Source organism: Vicugna pacos, chromosome 19 (genome assembly GCF_048564905.1).
Source record: "Vicugna pacos chromosome 19, VicPac4, whole genome shotgun sequence".
NCBI classification, from domain to species: domain Eukaryota; kingdom Metazoa; phylum Chordata; class Mammalia; order Artiodactyla; family Camelidae; genus Vicugna; species Vicugna pacos.
Window position 1 is genome coordinate 28,303,870 of NC_133005.1, and position 18,390 is coordinate 28,322,259.

At 53.8% G+C, this 18,390-nt stretch overlaps 1 protein-coding gene across 1 annotated transcript in view; it reads left to right on the forward strand.

The window, feature by feature from the left end:
• VSTM2L (V-set and transmembrane domain containing 2 like) overlaps positions 1-18,390 on the forward strand; it is a 34,623-nt gene that overhangs the window by 12,473 nt on the left and 3,760 nt on the right. The window contains exons 2-3 of the mRNA XM_072943588.1: positions 10,358-10,527; positions 12,195-12,245. Coding sequence (XP_072799689.1) covers positions 10,358-10,527; positions 12,195-12,245 — 221 coding nt within the window. The remainder of the gene's footprint in view (positions 1-10,357; positions 10,528-12,194; positions 12,246-18,390) is intronic.

Genomic DNA, 18,390 nt, shown 5'->3' on the forward strand with positions numbered 1-18,390 from the left:
AGGTGGTCTTTGTTATTAGCCCCACTTTACAGATGGAGGTACAGCATCTCCAGGTGCTTAGCACATAGTGCTCAAAAATGTTAGCTACTTCAGTTGTTATTAGGTGGGCAGTCAGCGTGGGCTGGGCAGGGACCCCACCTGGGTGAATGTGCTTGTGCGTCTCTAAAACTCAGCAGCGAGTCGGTGTTGAGGCCCGACTGTCCTGAACACTGAAACAGGCTCTTCACTTGCATTCGTTCATTTAATCCTCAAAATAAGCCTTTAAACAATGAACCGAAGCCCAGAGAAGTGAAGCAACTTACACAGCTAGTCTGGGTGGAGCCACAACTCCCATCCTCACCTGCAAGTCCTGGGCTTCATTCTCCCCCCAGCCCCTCTCTTTCCTCTCTGTCCCCTTTCCCTTTTGCTGACACAGCAATACGGTGATGCCCAGAGCATGAGGAACCGGAGGCTGCAGAGATGAGGATGGTGGCCCTTGACGAGGAGTTTACCCCATGCAGGAGAGTAAACAGCTTCCCACCAAGGGCAACTTATCTTTGATGTCTCCTATTTCATTCAAAATTCATGAATTCTGTATTCTGTGCCATAATATATTCATGTTTGTTTTAATACAAAAATAATGTTCTTTCCCCATTTGTGGGGAGGAAAACCAATGCCTCTGAAAGTCGCTTCCCTGGTTTGAGCAGCACAGCCCAGAAGGGAACTCTCCCTTCATTTCTTTGGTCATTCATTCCACGAGCACCTATTCGGGCCTCTTCATTCCTGAAATGGGCATTAGTCCTCCCTCCATACACAGGGAATCTTCCAGTGAATCAGACAGGATGCTGTCCCGTAGAGATGAGTGGCAGGGAAGGGTTCCAGGTCTATGGGCCAGAGAAGGCAAGGTCTTGGAGGTGCCAACTCAAGATGAATTGTGGGACAGAGCCAGTGGCCAAGGGAGCTAGAGCCGGTGACGGTGGTGGAGGTGGCTGCCCACCAGTGTCCACATGTCAGCTGGACCTGCATCCCAAGCCCTTCTGATCAAGAAGAAAGTCTCTGTTTGGTGCTGCTTTGAATTTAACACCTAACTCTTGCCAAATCTCCCCTGTTAACGAGAGGAAATGGAGACTGAGTTTCTTAGCCTTCAGTAAGCAACCTTCCCTGGCTAGAATTTACGAACGCTGTTTGGTTTTCATAGTGTTTATTTTTACAGTTACCCTCTCTTTATGGCCAGTGATGCTGATTTTCCACTTATGGCAGTAATAAAAGTTCCCTTTTAAACTGAATTTATTTAAGTAAAAAGGGAAAGATGCTTTGAAAATAAATATGAAGTAAATAATAGTGCAGGAGGTACAGGATTCCTGCAGAAACGGTAAAGGTGGTCTCCAAAAGGTTGGACTTGGGAAACTCTCTAAAATGTCCCTTCCTGTCCTGAGCACCCCCAACTGTGCAGACCTCACTCAGTGTTCAAGTTCCATCATGTCCCCTCCTCCTAGAAGTCCTCCCTGACTCTCCAGGCAGACAAGGGCCTGCCTTTTCCTCTCCAAGCACGTGTATCTCCATCTGGAGCTTCTGCATATAGTTGTGCCCTGCACATCTCTGGGGCCACTATGATTCATGGCTGTACAAATGGTGCACACTCTGAACTGTACATGCTGATCCACACTCGGTCCCGGCTGTGGTCCAAACAACAGCCACTGGTCTCTGTGTCTGTCACTCCCACAGTGTGTGGGACCCTTGAGGGCCAGGACTTGGCCCGAGCATCTTGAGAAGCCCAGCACAGGCCCTGGCCCAGGGTAGCTGGACCATGAAAGTTGATCTCTTTCATTCCTTCTGCAAGGAGCATTTGAACCCCTACCGCATGCCCAGGACACCATCTTCCTAATAAAGCATACTGCGGTTCCTTAAGCTTTTGTACAAAATGCATTCGTCTTCACTTCTTTCACAGGGCAGACACTCTGCTCCCATCCTGGCGGGGAGGAAAGGGCCCCCTCTCTCCGCCAGACTTCTCAGTTCCTGGAGGCTTTTCCATCCCACTTATTCAAATTTTATTTGACAGCTTCTGATTTCAGGAGCTCGGTGTGAGCTGGGGCTTCCTCGCCAACACTGTCTGCAGCCCTTTTCCCTGTTCCACCTCCTAGCTGGGAGTTCAGGTGGCCGCAGACCCTGTGTCACATACCCTTTCAGCCCCAGCACCCTGCTGAGCTGGGCACAGAGCAGGCTTTCTGGAAGTGGCATGCAGAGAGTCACACTTTCTAGAGCTGAGTGGGGGAGAGGGAGCTTAGGGAGGACTCGGGTTTTGGTTGGGAAATTCTGCAGTTGGTCCCGGGATTGAAATCTTTGTCTTTTCATGCTTTGTGCCCTCAGGCGCTAAGCCCGGGTACCTCCCTCTGAAATGGGCTGACAGTAAACAGCACCACCTCATCTAGTCTCTTGGAGGATGAAGTGGGGTCCTGTGTATAGTGCCTGCCACCCAGGATGGTGTCCTTCCTTTAACCCTGGGGCAGGGGACTGGCCCTGGTGGTCCCCAGGTTCTCTGAGCCTGTTTCCCCACCTGTAATAAGGGGACAGTGACCCTGGGAACAGGCACATCAACTTTCTGGCTCCTCGTGGGCCTCCAGTCAGAAAGATGACCCCACAGGGTTGGTGGCGCTGGTCCATGGGCCTCAAGGGTGGAGGAGCTGCCAGGGAAGCAGGCAATGTAGGCCCCTCTTCAGTGCCCCGTTCATTCTTGGTCACATTTCACATGACAACTCTCTGGGTCATCTTGGGGAGCCTCCAGCTTGCCTGTCAGTTTGCTAGGCAGCCCTTTGGCTGGGCCCAGTGGGCCCCGCTGGGCTTGGGTGCCAGTGGTCATGAGGACCGGAGGGAGGGAGGGTGGGGAGAGGGCCGGTCTGCTGGGGCCCAACTCAGGACCTCCCTGGTTGCCTGTGTCCATGTGTCTACTTTCGTGGGTGCAGTCCCCCCAAAACACTAATCTGGCCTATCAGAGGTGCCCAGTGAATGTTGCATGAATGAATGACGGGACAAATTAATGAATGAATGATAGGCTATATCTCTTGTTTTTTTCTTACAATTTCTAACTTAAGTCCTTTAGGTTTTGTCTTTCTCACTTTGTTCATTCATTCATTCAGCACATGCCTAACAGCATGTCCTGCGTGCCTACTCCACACTGGGCAATGCAGGAGCCCTGCCCTTGGGGAGCTGCCAAGTTGGGAGGTACACAGGGAGACCTCTATACCTGTCATCTAACATGCTCCAGTGGGGCAGTGAGAGGAGGACTCGGAAACCACTGGGGCGCCAAGGAGGGCTTCTATCCTAGTCCAGGGGGGGAGGGCATCTCCAGGGAGAGGGCCACCTGTGACCTGGAACCGTGCGCAGCCTGTGTCCCAAGGGACACACATGTATGTGGCCGAGAGGGGCAGGAGGGGCTGCAGTTGGGGTTCAGGCAGGGCCAGAGCTTCAGGCTTTGGATGCCCAGTCTGGGAGCCTGACTTTGACTGTGAGGGTTGGAAGCTTCCCAGTAGGGCATCCCAAGCTTGGGGGTTCCTGGAGCTCCCTGGTGGCCCTGAGCAGGGAGGATGGGATCCTTTCTCTGCTGTTCACCAGAGCCGCTGTGTGTGTCTTGTGTAATAACTGCAGTGTTTATTGAACGCCTACTTTGTGCCTGGCATTGTTCTAGCTGCCAGGATGCAGCAGTAAACAAAACTGACCAAAATCTCCTCCCTTTGAGGGGCTTACACTCTGGCCTGGAAGATGGGCAATAAATGTGAGAAATAAATGAGAATATAATATATTAGTAAGTGGTAGTAAGTGGTAAGGATCAGTGTGAGATAGAGGAGGGCAGGGAAGACACGGGAGGTGACATTTGAGCAAAAACTCAAAACTGGAAACAGGCGAGGAGCCCTGTGGATGTGGGGGCAGGGGTAGCATTCTAGGCACAAGTCTAGGGAAATTTTTGTTGCATGAAAACTGCTGCTGCAGCTCTGCGAAGCCAAGGGAGGTGGTGGTGGTGTTTTAAATTGTGGTAAAATATATATCGTGTAAAATTTACCATTTTAACTGTTTTTAAGTGTACAGTTTGGTGGCATTAAAAATATTCAGGTTGCTATGCAGCCATCAACACGACCCACTTCCAGGAATGTTTCATTATCCCAGAGTGAAACTTTGTACCTACTAAACAAGCCCCCCCCCACAACCTGGCAACGATTCTGCTTTCTGTCTCTATGAGTGTGACTACCCTGGGAACCTTATAAAGGTGGAATCCTACAGTATTTGTCCTTTTGTGCTTGGCTTGTTTCACTTAGCATTGTGTCCTCAGGGTTCATCCGTGTTAGAGCGTTGGTCAGAATTTCCTTCTTTTTTTAAGGCTGAATAATATTCCATTGTATGGAGGGACCACATTTTTGTTTATCCATTCATTATTGGTGGTTTTGAGCAGGCAGTGACATGGTATGTCCTGGTGAGAGGTGACCAAGGGGCCCTCAGGGCCATGCTGGTTCTCTCTGCTCTGCCCTCTGTGTATCTGTCTAGCTCCAGCTCTGCCTTGGTTCCCCTGACTGGGAGCTGCTCCAGCTACTAGTCCCCAAGGGGAGGGAATACTGCTCTCACTCTGGCAAAGACTGGTGGGTGGGCTAGGGTCCAATCCCTGTAGGCTTCCTGGAAGAGGAAGCCTTTCTCAAACCAGAAACTTGAAGATTGGAAGGGCAGGGAGGGCTGTGCAGAGGGAGAAAGTAGATTTCAGGCTGGACCAGAAGGTCTGGGATGGGGAACCTGAGCTCAGAGATTGAGGGAGGTGTGGGCTGGGCTGGGGCTTCCTTGGTCCACAAGCCCCCTGGGACCTGCATGAATCCTGCTGGCTTGGCGGGGGGAGGGGGTGGTGGAGGGATTGTTGGGAACAAATGAGGAAGGAGAGGAGGCACATGACTGATGGATAAGAGCTCTCGTGGTCCAGGTGTCTGTGAAATACAGATGTTGCATACACTGCATAATCTGATGAGGCTACAAGGAAGCATCTTTAAAAATCTTTCTGGAGATGGTAAAATTTCGAGCTAGAAGGTGAGAAGGGAGTGCTGTTTATTGAGCACCTACTATGTGTCGGGCGTAAGGCATATGTTGTCTGGTATAAACTTCCCCTCTGTCTTCTCATTCTCTCCTTTTTCAGCTAAAGAAGCTGAGGTTCAGAGAGATGAAGGGGCTTTTCCAGGTCACACAGCTAGGGACTAGAGGAAGTAGGATTAAATCCAAGCCTGAGGCCAAGCCCTCGGTGTTTATGATGAACCAGGGCCTGAAAGGTTAGGAAGGAGTTCAGGGTCCTGCTCTTGAAGGGCTGGCAAGATCTTCCAGGTCATCCCCTGCCTTTCCCAGATGCCAGACTCAGTGACTCAGGCCAGGGCCATGAGCTGTTTCCTGCAGATGACCCCCTGATAACCAGGCCTGGGGTTAATTAAGACATCGCTCCCCCTATTAAAAGCAGATGGGAAGAAGATGGTGCATTCAATCAAGCCCCTTTCTCCTTCTCCTGCAGAATCTTGATTTGGACACTGGTTTTAATTGTCTTCCCAGCGAGCCCAGCTCTGCTTGGACCCTGGGGCTGGAGAACACAATTGCCTCCTTCTCAAAAATCTAAAATTACACCAGCCTCCCTGGGGACTGGTTGTGAGGCATTACGTGAACAGGGAGGGTGAGCCCAGGGGTGGGAAGAAGTCAAGGAGGAGAGACAGATTTTAGTGTCCCAAACTCAGCAGGGAGGCTGTCAGGTGCTCCGTATTTATTTCTTAAGAGACCATCATCATCGTCATCAAAATGATGTGGGTCACCTTCCAGTTTCTGGTGCTGATGCTGCGTCTTCATCACAGAATTAGCAGAGGGAGCAAGAACCTCTTGGCAATTAGAGCTGCCCACTTTCAGTGGCAGCAGGAGGAACTGAGCTCCCCATCTCTGGAGTGTGTGAGTGGGATGCAGAAATGTGGAGCCTGGTGGCTGAACTTTGCTTCATTAATTTAGACCAAATTCTGATGGGGGCTGATGGTCCCCTGGGTCTCGGTCACACCTGCTGGTTACACCTAGGTTCGCCTCCCCTGATGGCCTCGGGCTGGGTGAAATGCCTCCTCTGTATCTGCTCAGGCATTGGCACTCAGAATAAGACAGACTCCTCACCCTTTTCCACAGAAGAGGTCCTCTCTTGGACCTTACAGGGCAAAGCTGACCATTTTGGACTATTCCTTGTTAAGAAAGAGCCCTACCGCCAAAAAGAGTTTGAATTCTCTGGGAAGATCATGGCTTTGGGAGTCAGGCCATGGGTTCGAATCTAAGCTCTGCCATGTGGCTGTGGATTTGGAAGGGCTCCTGCCCTATCCTGGGCCTGCTGCCCGCTCTAAGCAATGGGAACACGCGAGGAGGTGGGGGGCTGAGGCTGGCACAGTCACCACTTGCTGTGACGCCCACCGTCCATGGCAGCTGAGCACTGGGAATGTGGCTAGCCTAAATTGAGATGTGTTGTAATCATGTAAAATACATGCTGGATTTCCATGACTTAGTACAAAAAAGAATGTAAAATCTCTCATGAATAATTTTTATACATGTTGAAATAACTTTTTAATATCTTGAGTTAAATAAAATAAGTGATTAAAATTAATTTCACCTGTTAAAAACTTTTTAGTTCCTTTTTTAAATATGCCTACAGAAAAGAAAAATTCCGTATGTGCCGCCTCGCATGTGTGGCTTGTGTTCTGTGTCTGTTGGACAGTGCCCCCTAGGTGACCATTACCGGGCTTCGGGTTGGAGGAGAGGTGACTGTGTGGTGAGGTTCTCCCTCAGGCTATAGAAGGGGTGGGGAGAGGGCCTGGGGCCTGACTTTGCTGACCCCTGGCTGCTGAGTAGCCCCTGGCCAGATTCTGCCCTCTCTGCACCTCTCTGCATCAGTGAGAAGAGCTGGTGGGCCAGGGTCAGGGTTTTCAGTCATTTGGTGCTTGTGTGGGGGGGCACCTTTGGGCAGGGGGAGGCTGAGTGAGGGTGGATGGAGACTGGCCCCTCCCCGGGTCACCTTGATGGGGCCCCACCCAAAGACAGCCCATCTCTGCCCTTCCTTCCACCCACGAGACCCACACACCCATCCTCTTGTCAGACAGATGTGCTCCCCTCCGCCCAGTCTCTGGGGGGAGAGGCACTGTGGCCGAGTCACACAGGCCCTGGTTCCAGCGCTGGCCCCGCCCTTCCCAGCTCAGTGATCCTGGGATGTGCAAGCCCCCCCAGGTAGTTCTGGACCCCCCTTTATCCATCTTCATGAGGGAAAATGGTAGGTACTTTCTGATCCCCGTGGGTCAGGCAGTGGCACCTGGAGGAAGTCAGCTGTGTCCCACTGTTTCTGGGTCAGGAGGGTCACACAGCTGGTTACCTCGGATCCAATAGGAGGCTCACCACTCTCCTCTTTCCCCCATTTGCAAAGGGTGCTGGGTGGGCAGGGGCCTGGATCAAAGCAGAATCCAGCTGTCCCAGGGCCAGGGGCCAATGGGCCCCTGATCTCTGATCCCTTCCCAGCCCGCTCCTGGGGGCTCAGGTCCTCGATGGCCCCCTTCAGTCCTACTTGAGTTGGCAGGTTGGCATCAGGGAAGGCATGGAGGGCTGGGCCTGGACTCTCGGAGCGGGGCCCTCTTGGCCCTGGGCCTGTGCCACCACTGACCAGTCATGTCTGTCCATTCATTTATTCCAAAAGCATTGATTGAGCACTTACTATGTGCCAAACAGTGTTCTAGGGGCTGCGGCTATATCTATAGACAACACAAGCACCCCTGCTGCTTCCTGGAAGGGAGAGCAGACCGTAAACATACATGAAATAAGTACGTTTGCTGTGCTGTCCGAGACAGTAGCCGTTACCTACGGGTTGCTGTTTTCATTGATGTTTAAATCAATTAAAAGGAAGTAAGACTTAAAATTCAGTTCCTCATTCACACTAGCCATATTTCAGGTGCTCGGTGTGGCTGGAGGCTACTGTATTAGCTCAGATATGGAACATTTTCCTCGTTGCAGAAAGTTCTAGTGGACAGCACTCATAGTATGTTGGAAGGGAAGAGGGATTTGAAGCAGTGGGTTGGGGCCAGAGATGCAGTTTTAAATGAGATGGTCAGAGTAGGCCTCACCGAGGAGGTGGCATTTGAGCAGAGTCCTGAAGCAGGGGATGGAGGGAGCCATGTGGGAATCTGGAGGAAGAGTTTTCTAGGCAGAGGGAACAGCAGGTGCAAATGTCCTGAGGTAGGACCTCAGCTGGAATGTCCAAGGAACAACAAGGAGGCCATTGTGTTAGGAATGGAATAAGCAAAGGGAGAAGTAGAAGGTGACACCACAGGGACTGGCTTGAACATGGAGGGCCTCGTCAGCCATTGTGAAGGGTTTAGTTTTTTACTCTTAGGGTGAGGATGCCATGGAATTCTTGGGGGAAGAAGAAACAGGGCTTGATTTGTGTTTTGCCAAATTGCCTCTGGCAGCTGTGTTGAAAATAAATTGTTGGTGGCGGCAAGGAGGCCAGTGAGGAGGCTACTCCACTGTTACGGGTGAGGGATGGTGGTGGTTGTCCAGGTCAGGCATGGAAGTCGGGGGAAGGAGCCAGAATTGGGAGGTGTCCTGGAGGGAGGACCCGTGGGGTTCCCCAGAGACCAAATGAGGGTAGAAGAGAATCAGGGAGACAAGGGCGAATGTACAATTTTGGGCCCGGACACCTGGAAGGCAAAGGTGGGAGGGTGGATACCTTTTCCAGAAGCCCGTTGTGTTGATAAGGACAGTCCCAGCTTTCAGATGAGCACACACCATCCCTGGCACCCAAACAACATCCATCCTAATTAAACGGGCTCTGTTATGCAACAGCGACCAGTCCCTCCAAACCTCAGAGAACGTGGGCAGCCCTGAACCCATGACCTTGGAGACCAGGGACATACAGATGTTCTTTAAGTCCAGAAACTCGTTGCTGGAGTCAGGCTCCACCAGGAGACCCTCTGTGTACAGCAGAAGATGTGGGAGCTTGTTGGTCCCTCGGGATCATAGGAAGTGGGTAGAGGCAGGTGATCCCAGAGCAGGACCCCCTCCCTCAGTCAGAGCTCATCTTCCTTCTGCCCTGAACTGAGTAGGGCCAGGGGGGACCACTGGGGCTGCGAGATGGGTGTGTCTGCTCGCCGGATTGCGGTGCCTTGCAGGCTGCAGTGAGGACACGGGATGGGGGGACTGACAGAGGCAACATTCCCTGGGTGACCTGCTCGTTGCCAGGCATCTTTCCAGGGTGAGATAATCTCTCCTGAGAAGAGGAAAGAATTCTAATTATGTCTCAGGACAGTATTTGTTTGGAGAGACAGGCCATATGGTGGGGAACAGTGCTGGGACGCATTGAGTGGGGATTTGTTTTCTCATTTATCTGGTAGGGTGGGGGGCAGGGGGTGGTGGGTAGGCTTCTGCTGGATCCAGGAAACTGCCAGCTCGAGGATTTGGAAGGGGGGCCAGGCTCTGCTGTGGGGACGGGAGGCACGTGTGGCTCCCACCACACCCTGGGGTCCCTGAGAGAATGGAGAATGTATCACCCATTGGGGGCACCTACTAGGTATAGCCACAGGATGCTCTGGTCCCTGCCCTCACGCAGCTGTGACAGGCAGTGCATGCAGAAAACAGATGCATGACCATGACCATGACCTGGGCAGGTGGAGGGTTGAAGGAATGCTTACCCTGGTGGTCAGAGAGGACCTCTCGGAGGGGGTCAAGTGTGAACTGAGCTTTGAGTGACTTGTCAGCCAAAGAGGGACCAAGGCAGAGCCATTCTAGGCCTTGGGAACAGGAGGGGCAAAAGTCAGGTAGGAAAGTGAGAAATGTTCACAGGACAGAATGGAGACCGGGGGAGGTGGGCGGGGCCTGACCCCCAACCAGGCGCCGTGGGAGAGTCAGGGGAGGGTTCTGAGCAGGAAGTGGCCAGGTCTGATTTGGTTTTACAAGAGGATACTGAATGCTGTGCATTGGGGGTGGGAATAACCCAGGGTGGGGGCAGCTGGAGAAATCTGGAAGAACTGATGAGGACGGCAGCTTCCTCCCCAGCCTCCTGGCTAACACCTTCCAACCAAGCCCTCCTCTGCTCCATCACCCCCTTCTCGAGAACCCCGTGGCACCCACAGGCTCCAGGGTGGGTCCTGGACCTACTCTTTTATCCCCGTGTTTTGCCAGCTGCTGCCACACACCCCCCTGCCCAGTCTTACGGAGCTTTTCCAGGTGCCCCACCTGAAGCCAGGCCATCCCACCTACAGGCCTGGCTGCTCCCGCGCTCCCCCTTCTCTGCCACCCACCAGCCCCAGCCCGCTGGCCCTGCCACTTCCTGAGCCCTGGCCCCTCCCCCGGTTTCTCCGCACAGCCCTGTTCACAGAGACGCCCCACGACATGACGGCGCGGACGGGCGAGGACGTGGAGATGGCCTGCTCCTTCCGTGGCAGCGGCTCCCCCTCCTACTCGCTGGAGATCCAGTGGTGGTACGTGCGGAGCCACAGGGACTGGACGGACAAGCAGGCATGGGCCTCAAACCAGGTACCACCCCTGGGGAGACTTTCTGAGTTGGGCTGGGAGACTCCCCCTCCCTGGGTAGGGGTGTGTCTGCCCCCCATCTCTTCCGAGGGGTGCGGGCTCCAGCTGCATTTATCCTCTGCAGCACCCAGCTGTCTCCCTGCCGTCTTCCTGAAATAGAGCCTGTTTTGAGGGGCAGAAAGCAGAGCTGGGCTGAGCATTTGGGGTGGGTGCAGCATGAAAGGCCCTCCAAAGGGACAGAGTACCCCCCTTCTTGTACAGGTGGGGAAACTTGAGGCAAGAGGGACGGAATCTGGCTCCAGTTTATGAGGCAAGATGGGTCTGGTGGCTTGCCGTCTCCAGGCCGCCCGGGCAGTTGTTTTGCAAAAAGGGCCTTGCAAATGTGGGGCAGCGCTGTTGCCAAGTTCCATCACGTGCTCGCTTGCAGTCATGCCCTTCCACAAACATGCAGACACACAAGGCACCCCAATCACAGCACAAGCATTCGTCTCTGCACAGGTGCATGCTCACACACACACACACACACCCCCCCCATGGGGGCAGACGCTATCGGTGTCCCCATCCACATGCCAGGCAAGCACCATCCCCCGCTACCAGCCCCACTGCCAGTAGCCAACCTTCATAACACTGCCTGAAGGTTTTCTCTGGACAACAGAGTCTGCTGGCCAGCAGGGTAGGCTGGAGGAGTGCTCCACCAATGACTGGCAGGAGTTGGAGGATAAATACCCCTGCTCCCTCACCCCTCAGTTGGGAGAAGTGAAGAGCGTTCTACGCTCTTTCCCTGAGGTGCCTGGCAGGAGTAAGTTCCCGTTGCCCGTGGTGGCGACTGGCTTGATGACATCACCGACTTCCTTCCCTCTTTTGTCTCACTCACTCACTCCCCTCCTCACGTTCCCAGGATCACCGCCCAGATAAACCACTTGCACTTGAATCTTTGTCTCAAGGTCTGCTTCTGGGGGAACCCAAACTAAGATTCTCATTGTTACACTTGTGTATACACAAATATTGTGCAAACTCATACATAACTGCCCACCTGTTCACATATGAACACATACGTGACACACCCTCACACACAGGCACACTCACATGTTCTTGGCGTGTTCCATGAAATGGCCTCTAACATATTCACAAGTATGTTTTAAACTCATCTAGCTCCCTGGGGTGTCAACTCCCAGCATGCTGGCTTAGAGGACCCCCAGTAGTCAGAAAGCCCTTAGGCAAAGAGTTGAAAGCACATGCAGCGGGAAGCCTCGGGGGTTGGCTTGCAGGGAATGGCATGTGGGCAGGGCTCCGACAGCATGTGCTGCAGACACACCTGAAAACACAACACACTGACAGACAGAGAGACGGAAGTGTACAGACACTCCTACAGACACAACAAGCCAAATCACATGTTTGCCTGTTTGCACACACCCACCCCAAAACAGATCTCCAGATACCCTGCATAGCTGAATTCGGAGCATGTCCACAGTCAGTTTTACAAACACCTCCTTTATCTTCCTTTGCTCTGACTCACCCCATCCCCCGTGCAGACACAGAGCTGAGGGAGCCCCATCTCCATGGTCCCCAGAGCGTCACCCGCCATCGCGAGGAACTTAGCTGTTGCCCATATCCCCACCCCGTGATGCTAACGCCTTGTCTCTGCTTTCTCCACCCTCCCCTCCCAACAGCTAAAAGCATCTCAGCAGGAAGACGCAGGGAAGGACGCCACCAAAATAAGTGTGAGTTCTGATAATGGCTTCTCATAAGAGCGCTAATGGAGGACACAGCTGTAATTTGAAAAAAAATAAACAAAAAACAAAAACCAAAATTGGTCCAGTTCAGCAGGGAGCTTGGGCAAGAAGATGGAGGAGAAGGAAAAAGGAAGGAAAAAAAATGTCCCTGCTCTGGTTTTTAAAAGCCGGAGATTTTTCAAGTTCATTGAATGACAGGCGCAAACAAATGACAGGGGGAGAGAAGACACATTCTCTCCTGTCGGGGCCAAGGCTGTGTGCATCCCTGACGCTTCGTGTCTGTCTCAGCAGCATTTTTTATTTGGGGAACCAACAGGGTCTAATGAGACTGAGCCGGCTTTTTTGGGCCCGTCACAAATGACTGCTGCGGCATCTCATGGTCACTTGGGTCACCCGGCTCCGGCGTGAGGTGGGACAGGGGAATTGCAGCCGCCAGAGGACTTCAGGACTGGCCATGTCTCCTAATGCAGGGCCTCATTTTATTGTTGCCACATCGCTAGAAGGAAGGGCAAGTGTTGGCCTATTTCACAGGTAGGGCCACTGAGGCTTAGAGGGGGCAAAGCCTTGCTGGAGGCCGTGACTTGGCTGAGCTCCCTCAAGCTTTCTGTCTCCAGGCTATGTGGGAGTCCGGTGAGGCGGGGCACCCAGGGGACTCAGGGAGGGACAGCTTTTGTAGAGGAGGGAGCCCACAGCAGGGCCTGGAAGAGGCGGGCAGGAGAAAGGAGGCGAAAGGGGTTGAGTAGAGGGGACCGGCCTGGTGGCACCTGTGGCCTTGTGACCAGGCTGGCTCTGTGGGTGGGGTATGTGGTCGTTCTGGCAGGAGGCTAGAAATCCAGCAGCCACATGCTCAGAAAATGCAGATGCCCTCAGGGGTATGTGTAGGAATGACCTCCGAGTTCACTCTTGGCTGCTGCTCCTTCCAAAGCTCTTCAGGGACCGTGGGGGAGCTCAGGACCCCAGGGCCAGTTAGACACAGATGCACAGGGCAGCGCCCGAAGCAGAAGGCACGGTGTGAAGAGGGGGCACCGGGAGGCATGCGGTGTCATGCAGAGCGGAGGAAGGGAGGCCAGGGTGGGGGAGGGAGGCTCCCGCAGAGGCTCAGCCAGAGGTGGGCAGATGACAGAACAAGGGCCTTCAAAGCGTCATTTGTGCCATCTGCCCCGGGCCTTTCTGAGTTGGGGGTCTGGGAATTTGAACCATTTCCAGTGCAGGGCAGCTGCTGATTCCCCCACCCCGTACCCTTGGCCCCTAACTCTCATCCTCTGCCAAAGGCACAGCCATGCGTAAATCCTGTTTCTTGCCCAAACACCCACTGGTTAAGCCGGGGCGGGCAGAGATCTGGGTGTGTATTAATATACCCCCTTCACAGCAACTCTCTCGCCGATGATTTTGTTTGGGGTTTAAGGAGCATCTCAGGCAAAGGAGAGAATAATCTAATTGACTTAGAGGATTAGAATTCGAGGCTGCTGGGCCCCACGTGAGGGGAATGCAAAGATGTTACTTAGTTAAATAAAATAAAAGTGCTCTGTGTGATTGTGCAATCACCCCCCCCACGCCCAGCCCCCGCGATTCCTGCACCAGATGGAGCTCTGGGGGTCTGGTTAGGAGACTCACAGACAGGCAGAGACCTGGCTCCTCATGCAGACAGTGTCACACACGTGACGCCTTAAGTACACGGAAGTGCAGCCAGCAGACCTGTAAGCAGGGCACAGCCCGCATCCTGCAGCCTAGGAGAAGGCGTGAACTTTTCCCTGTGGCTTTCGAGGTTCTGTGTGACTCACTCTGCTCCCGCTCCGGGTTGTCTCATTTTGCCTGACCTGGCTCCCCTTCTCCCGACCCTGGCTGCCTCCCGTCTTCCATTCCTTCCCACCTCCTGGTGTTCACACAGCCCAGTCCCTCTGCCCAGAAAACCGTTCCTCCCTCTTTCAGAGCTGAGCTCAGCAAGCCTCCCTTGAACCTGTGACTCAGCCGGTGCCCCTTACTTTTCCCTGCTGGCTGCATTTCTGTCTGCACATCCATGCGTGTGAGCATGTTTCATGCCGGTCTTCCCTGGAGACAGTGGGGCTGGGGCTGTGCCTGCCTGATAGACTGTTACATTTCCAAGAGCCTGGCACAGTGCCTGGCAAGTAGTCAGTGCCCAATAAATATTTATCAAAAGACTGTCACACACACAAACACACCGAGGCCAATGGTGGTGTAAACCCAGACACAGATTTTGATACACAGACATGCAGACATGCCAACATGATGTGCATTGTGCCTGTACGTGTATGTGTACAGGGGATGTGAAGCCATAAGGGGCTTGTGGGAGCCAAACTGTGCAGTCTACCGGCTGGGCGGCATCAGCACTGGTGGGGGGGGTCTCAGGTTTTGGGGTGGAAGTACAGTCAGTTTCCAGGAGCTTGGTGAGGGCAGGGCTCTGTGATGGGCTCCGTGACCTCTTGGGGCCACCGTGGTAGCCCTGGGAAGGTTCAGAGCAGCCATGCTGAGTGCGGGGCAAGCTTGTGAGGATGCAGGGGGGCCAGTACTGAACATCCCAGGAGCTGGGTCCTGGTCCAGCTCTGCCCCCTCCCTGCACCTCTCACCCCCCCAACCCCCTCACTGCTGAAAACACTTTGGAAACTGTAAAGGCCTCTGGATTTGGCCGCGTGAATGACAGTGGTTACTAGAGTGGAAATTAAACATTAATTTGCAAGTCACATGACTCCTATTCCCAGCTTGGGGTGGGGGCGGTGGCTGGAGCAGGGAAGGGAGGTCCAGGCTCTCTGCTGGAAATGGGAGAGGGAATGAAAAGAGCTCAGAATCTCACAGGGAGATCGTTTATGTGGGAGGACAGGCATCTGTGATAATAATAATAATAAAATAATAAAGTAGCTCACATTTATTGAGTGCCTGCCATATGTCAGGAGCCACGAGGAGTACTTTGCATGAATTATCTCACTTACCTGGGGGCCTGGGGAAGGGCCCCTTGGCCTTAGACACATCTCCCTTGGGAGCTTGTATACGATGAGGATTCCACATCAGGGCCTCATTCCTGTGGCTCAGGCGAATTCTTCTGCTTATGGGCATTTTCCAGTTCTGGAAGTTTTTCTTTTGACCTAACCGAAGTTTTCTATTTTAGAATTTAGATGAATTTCCCCTTAGCCAGTGTTGCAAGTAGAGATGCTCCCTGACTTCCTAATTTTAAAATAAAGTGAAATTCTCCACACACACACCTTCTTTCTCAGGGGGCTCACCTGCCTTCATTGCTGTTAGTCCCTCCTTTGGTCTAACCAGAGTTGTTTGTGCTGTAGATTCAGTTCATGTAACCTGTTTCAGTCCGAAACGGCCTTAGGCAGACTGAGTCCGCATATACGTGTAGTCCAGTGCTCTGGCCTGCTCATCCTAACCCCTGCCTCCTCTCCAGCCAAGCCCTAAAAGCCAGGTACAGCCAAAGAGGCCTCAGGACTCGTGTTGCAGCCCCCACCCCCAAATCTCCATAAACAGTGAAAAGGCAACAGCATTTGTCAGATCGATCAAATGGTCCTGTAGGTCAAGCCCCTTCCTGCCCCGCCTGGCTGCCCCATGAGTATGGTGCACATATAGACACCACATGTTTTCTGGGGACGGGGGAGTTGAGGCTGCAACCATGACAGCAAGCAGCACACGAGGCCTGCGTCCTTCATGAAGGATTAACAGGCCAACTGGTGGGTCATGGTGTACGGTGGTTTTATTTTTTTGCAGTGGATGTTTCTGTATTTTCTTGAAATTTCTGCAGTGATCTGCAGTATACATAGGGCCTGGAATTCTGAAGTCTGAAAGGGAGGCAAGACTCCCATGGAGTCAAAATCACTGCATGCCTCTTGGAAATTCTCTGAAACATCCACGGAGCAGCCAGCCTTTGGCTGGCGGCCTTGGAGATCACTCTGTGAAGGCCTTGGACGTACACACCCAGTCCCTGCTCTCAGGGTGCTCCCAGGGGAATGGACATTAACCCAATAATCACACGTGACAAAGAGTAAAATTACATCTGTGACCCTCCCTCAAAATGAGAAGGAGAGCGGCTGGTAACAGAGGACCTGAGCTCGTCTGGGGGCTCTGGAGGAGGTGCTGTTTGAAGTGAGCACTTGAGTGTAGAGCGGCTGACTAGGAGTAGGGGGAACTTCTCTGGCTGTGTGTGTTGGAGGGACTGCTGGAGGCTGGTGTGGCCGAGGGGAAGGCGGGGATGAGACCCCAATGTTTCCCCCCATGGCCATTGCAGGGAGCCATCAAAGGAAGTGTTCTAGGTTGGGGGCATTTTGGAAAGATCTGTCTGGCCGCCCTGTGAGAATGAATTAGAAGGGGCCAGAGTGGCCTTCGGGACACCCGGCAGGAGGCTGTGGTGCTGACCCAGATTCGAGAAGGGGGGGCATTGCTCTGGCCAGTGCAGGGAGGTGTGGATTCTGGGGAGAAGGGGAGGGGCCCAGTGACGTGCAGAGAGCAGATGAGTGGGACTCAGAGATGGATTGTGCCAGAGTGTGGAAGGAGCGATGGGGATGACGACTTGGGAGGGTCTGGCTGGAGTGGGTGAGGCCTCGTGGGGCTCAGATTTGGGGAGACTCTGAGTTGGGTTCTGGACATGCCAAGGGGCCGGTGAGCTGGCTGGGTGTTGCTGACGGAGGCATGAGTACAGTGGAGCTCAGAGCAAGCCTCTGCCTGGGGTGGGGACCATCTGAGCCCTGTTCCCCACCCAGCACCTTACTAGGGCCACCATCTCTCTCTTGGGGTGAGGCCACATGTACAAAAGATTTGGCACCATGGACGCAAATCAGCACCACTCACTCTTCCTGGCATGACTCAGGAGAGAGATCCCAGCCTGCCCACCCGATGGTCTGTGGGCCCCTGCCGTGCCCAGAAAGGCCTGGGCCGTGGGCAAGCAGGGAGGAGGCTGAGCTTGGTCGTGGTGTGGACTGGCCTTGTCTCTTTCAGCGTAATTAGGTGCTTAATTGCACTGCTAAGGCCTGTCGATGCCTGTGCCGAGGTGATTATGATTTATAGCCAGGCCGCTGCGTGGGGGTCTCTTCGCCTCATAGCCTCTCCGGTTGTGCTGGAGGGCTGGGCTGCAGGATTTTTCTGCCCAGTTTGTGAGTGATGAAATCCAACAGCCTGCTCCGCCACCCCCAAGAAGCTGCTTCTGAAGAGGGGCTGGGGTCCCCCAAGACATGGAGGTGAGGGGGCCTAGGGGATGATTAGGGAGTGGGTGGAAGGACAGATCTGTGGTTTACTGGTCCTGGGAGGCCCCCCCAGAGATGTGGTTAAGTAAGGCCTGGTCTCTTGTCACCAGCTGGGTGGCCTTGGGCAAATCACTTCACCTCTCTGAGCCTCATTTCCTGACCTATACGATGGGTGTCCTAGCAAGGCCTACATCCCGGGGTTATGGTGAGGTTTAAATAAGGTGTAGGACGCTTTAGCACGCCATCTCACCGCGATCACCCGCTCTGTAAACACTAGCTACCAGCACGACTGTTACCCTTGTTACTGTTTTTATTATTTGCCCTCTCCGGATGGTGCTTAAAGGCACAGACCCCTGGGGCTGGGAGGGAGCAGGGTCCGCTGTGTGTCTTCTCCCTTCCTCCGGTTGGAGGACGGCTCCAGGCCTGGGTTCTCCAGTAGACCTGGAGCCCATGCGGGCGTTGCTGGGATCCCCACTCAGAACGGACACTCGCTAAATGTCCCTTGAATCAGTGGATGGATCTAGCCCGAGAAAACCGAGGCCTGGGTGCTGGTGACTTGTCAGGTCGGTACCCAGCCTCCCAGCCCCGCCCTTCTCTCTGGACGGGGAAGGTCACGCCTGTGCTGGCCGAGGGGCCACAGGGTGGGAGGGAGAGAGCGGCTGGAGGTCTCAGCCTCTGGTCCGGGGCTGGGAGGAGGTGGGCTGAGGGGTGGGCCGTGCTTGGTGCTCCCTCCCCAGCGCTGCTCCCAGCGCTTCGCATTATTACCCCATTAGCGCCTTGTAGGGTTGACAAATGAAGGATAATTAATATCCGTGAGGGAAACAGATGTTGAGGTAATTTGCTCCCCGCTGCGCATTTGCAACAGCATCTCCTAACTCGCCTGAGAGCGTGGTGGGGCTGCAGGACCTCTCCATGCCCTTGGGCAGAGGTGGTGGAACCAT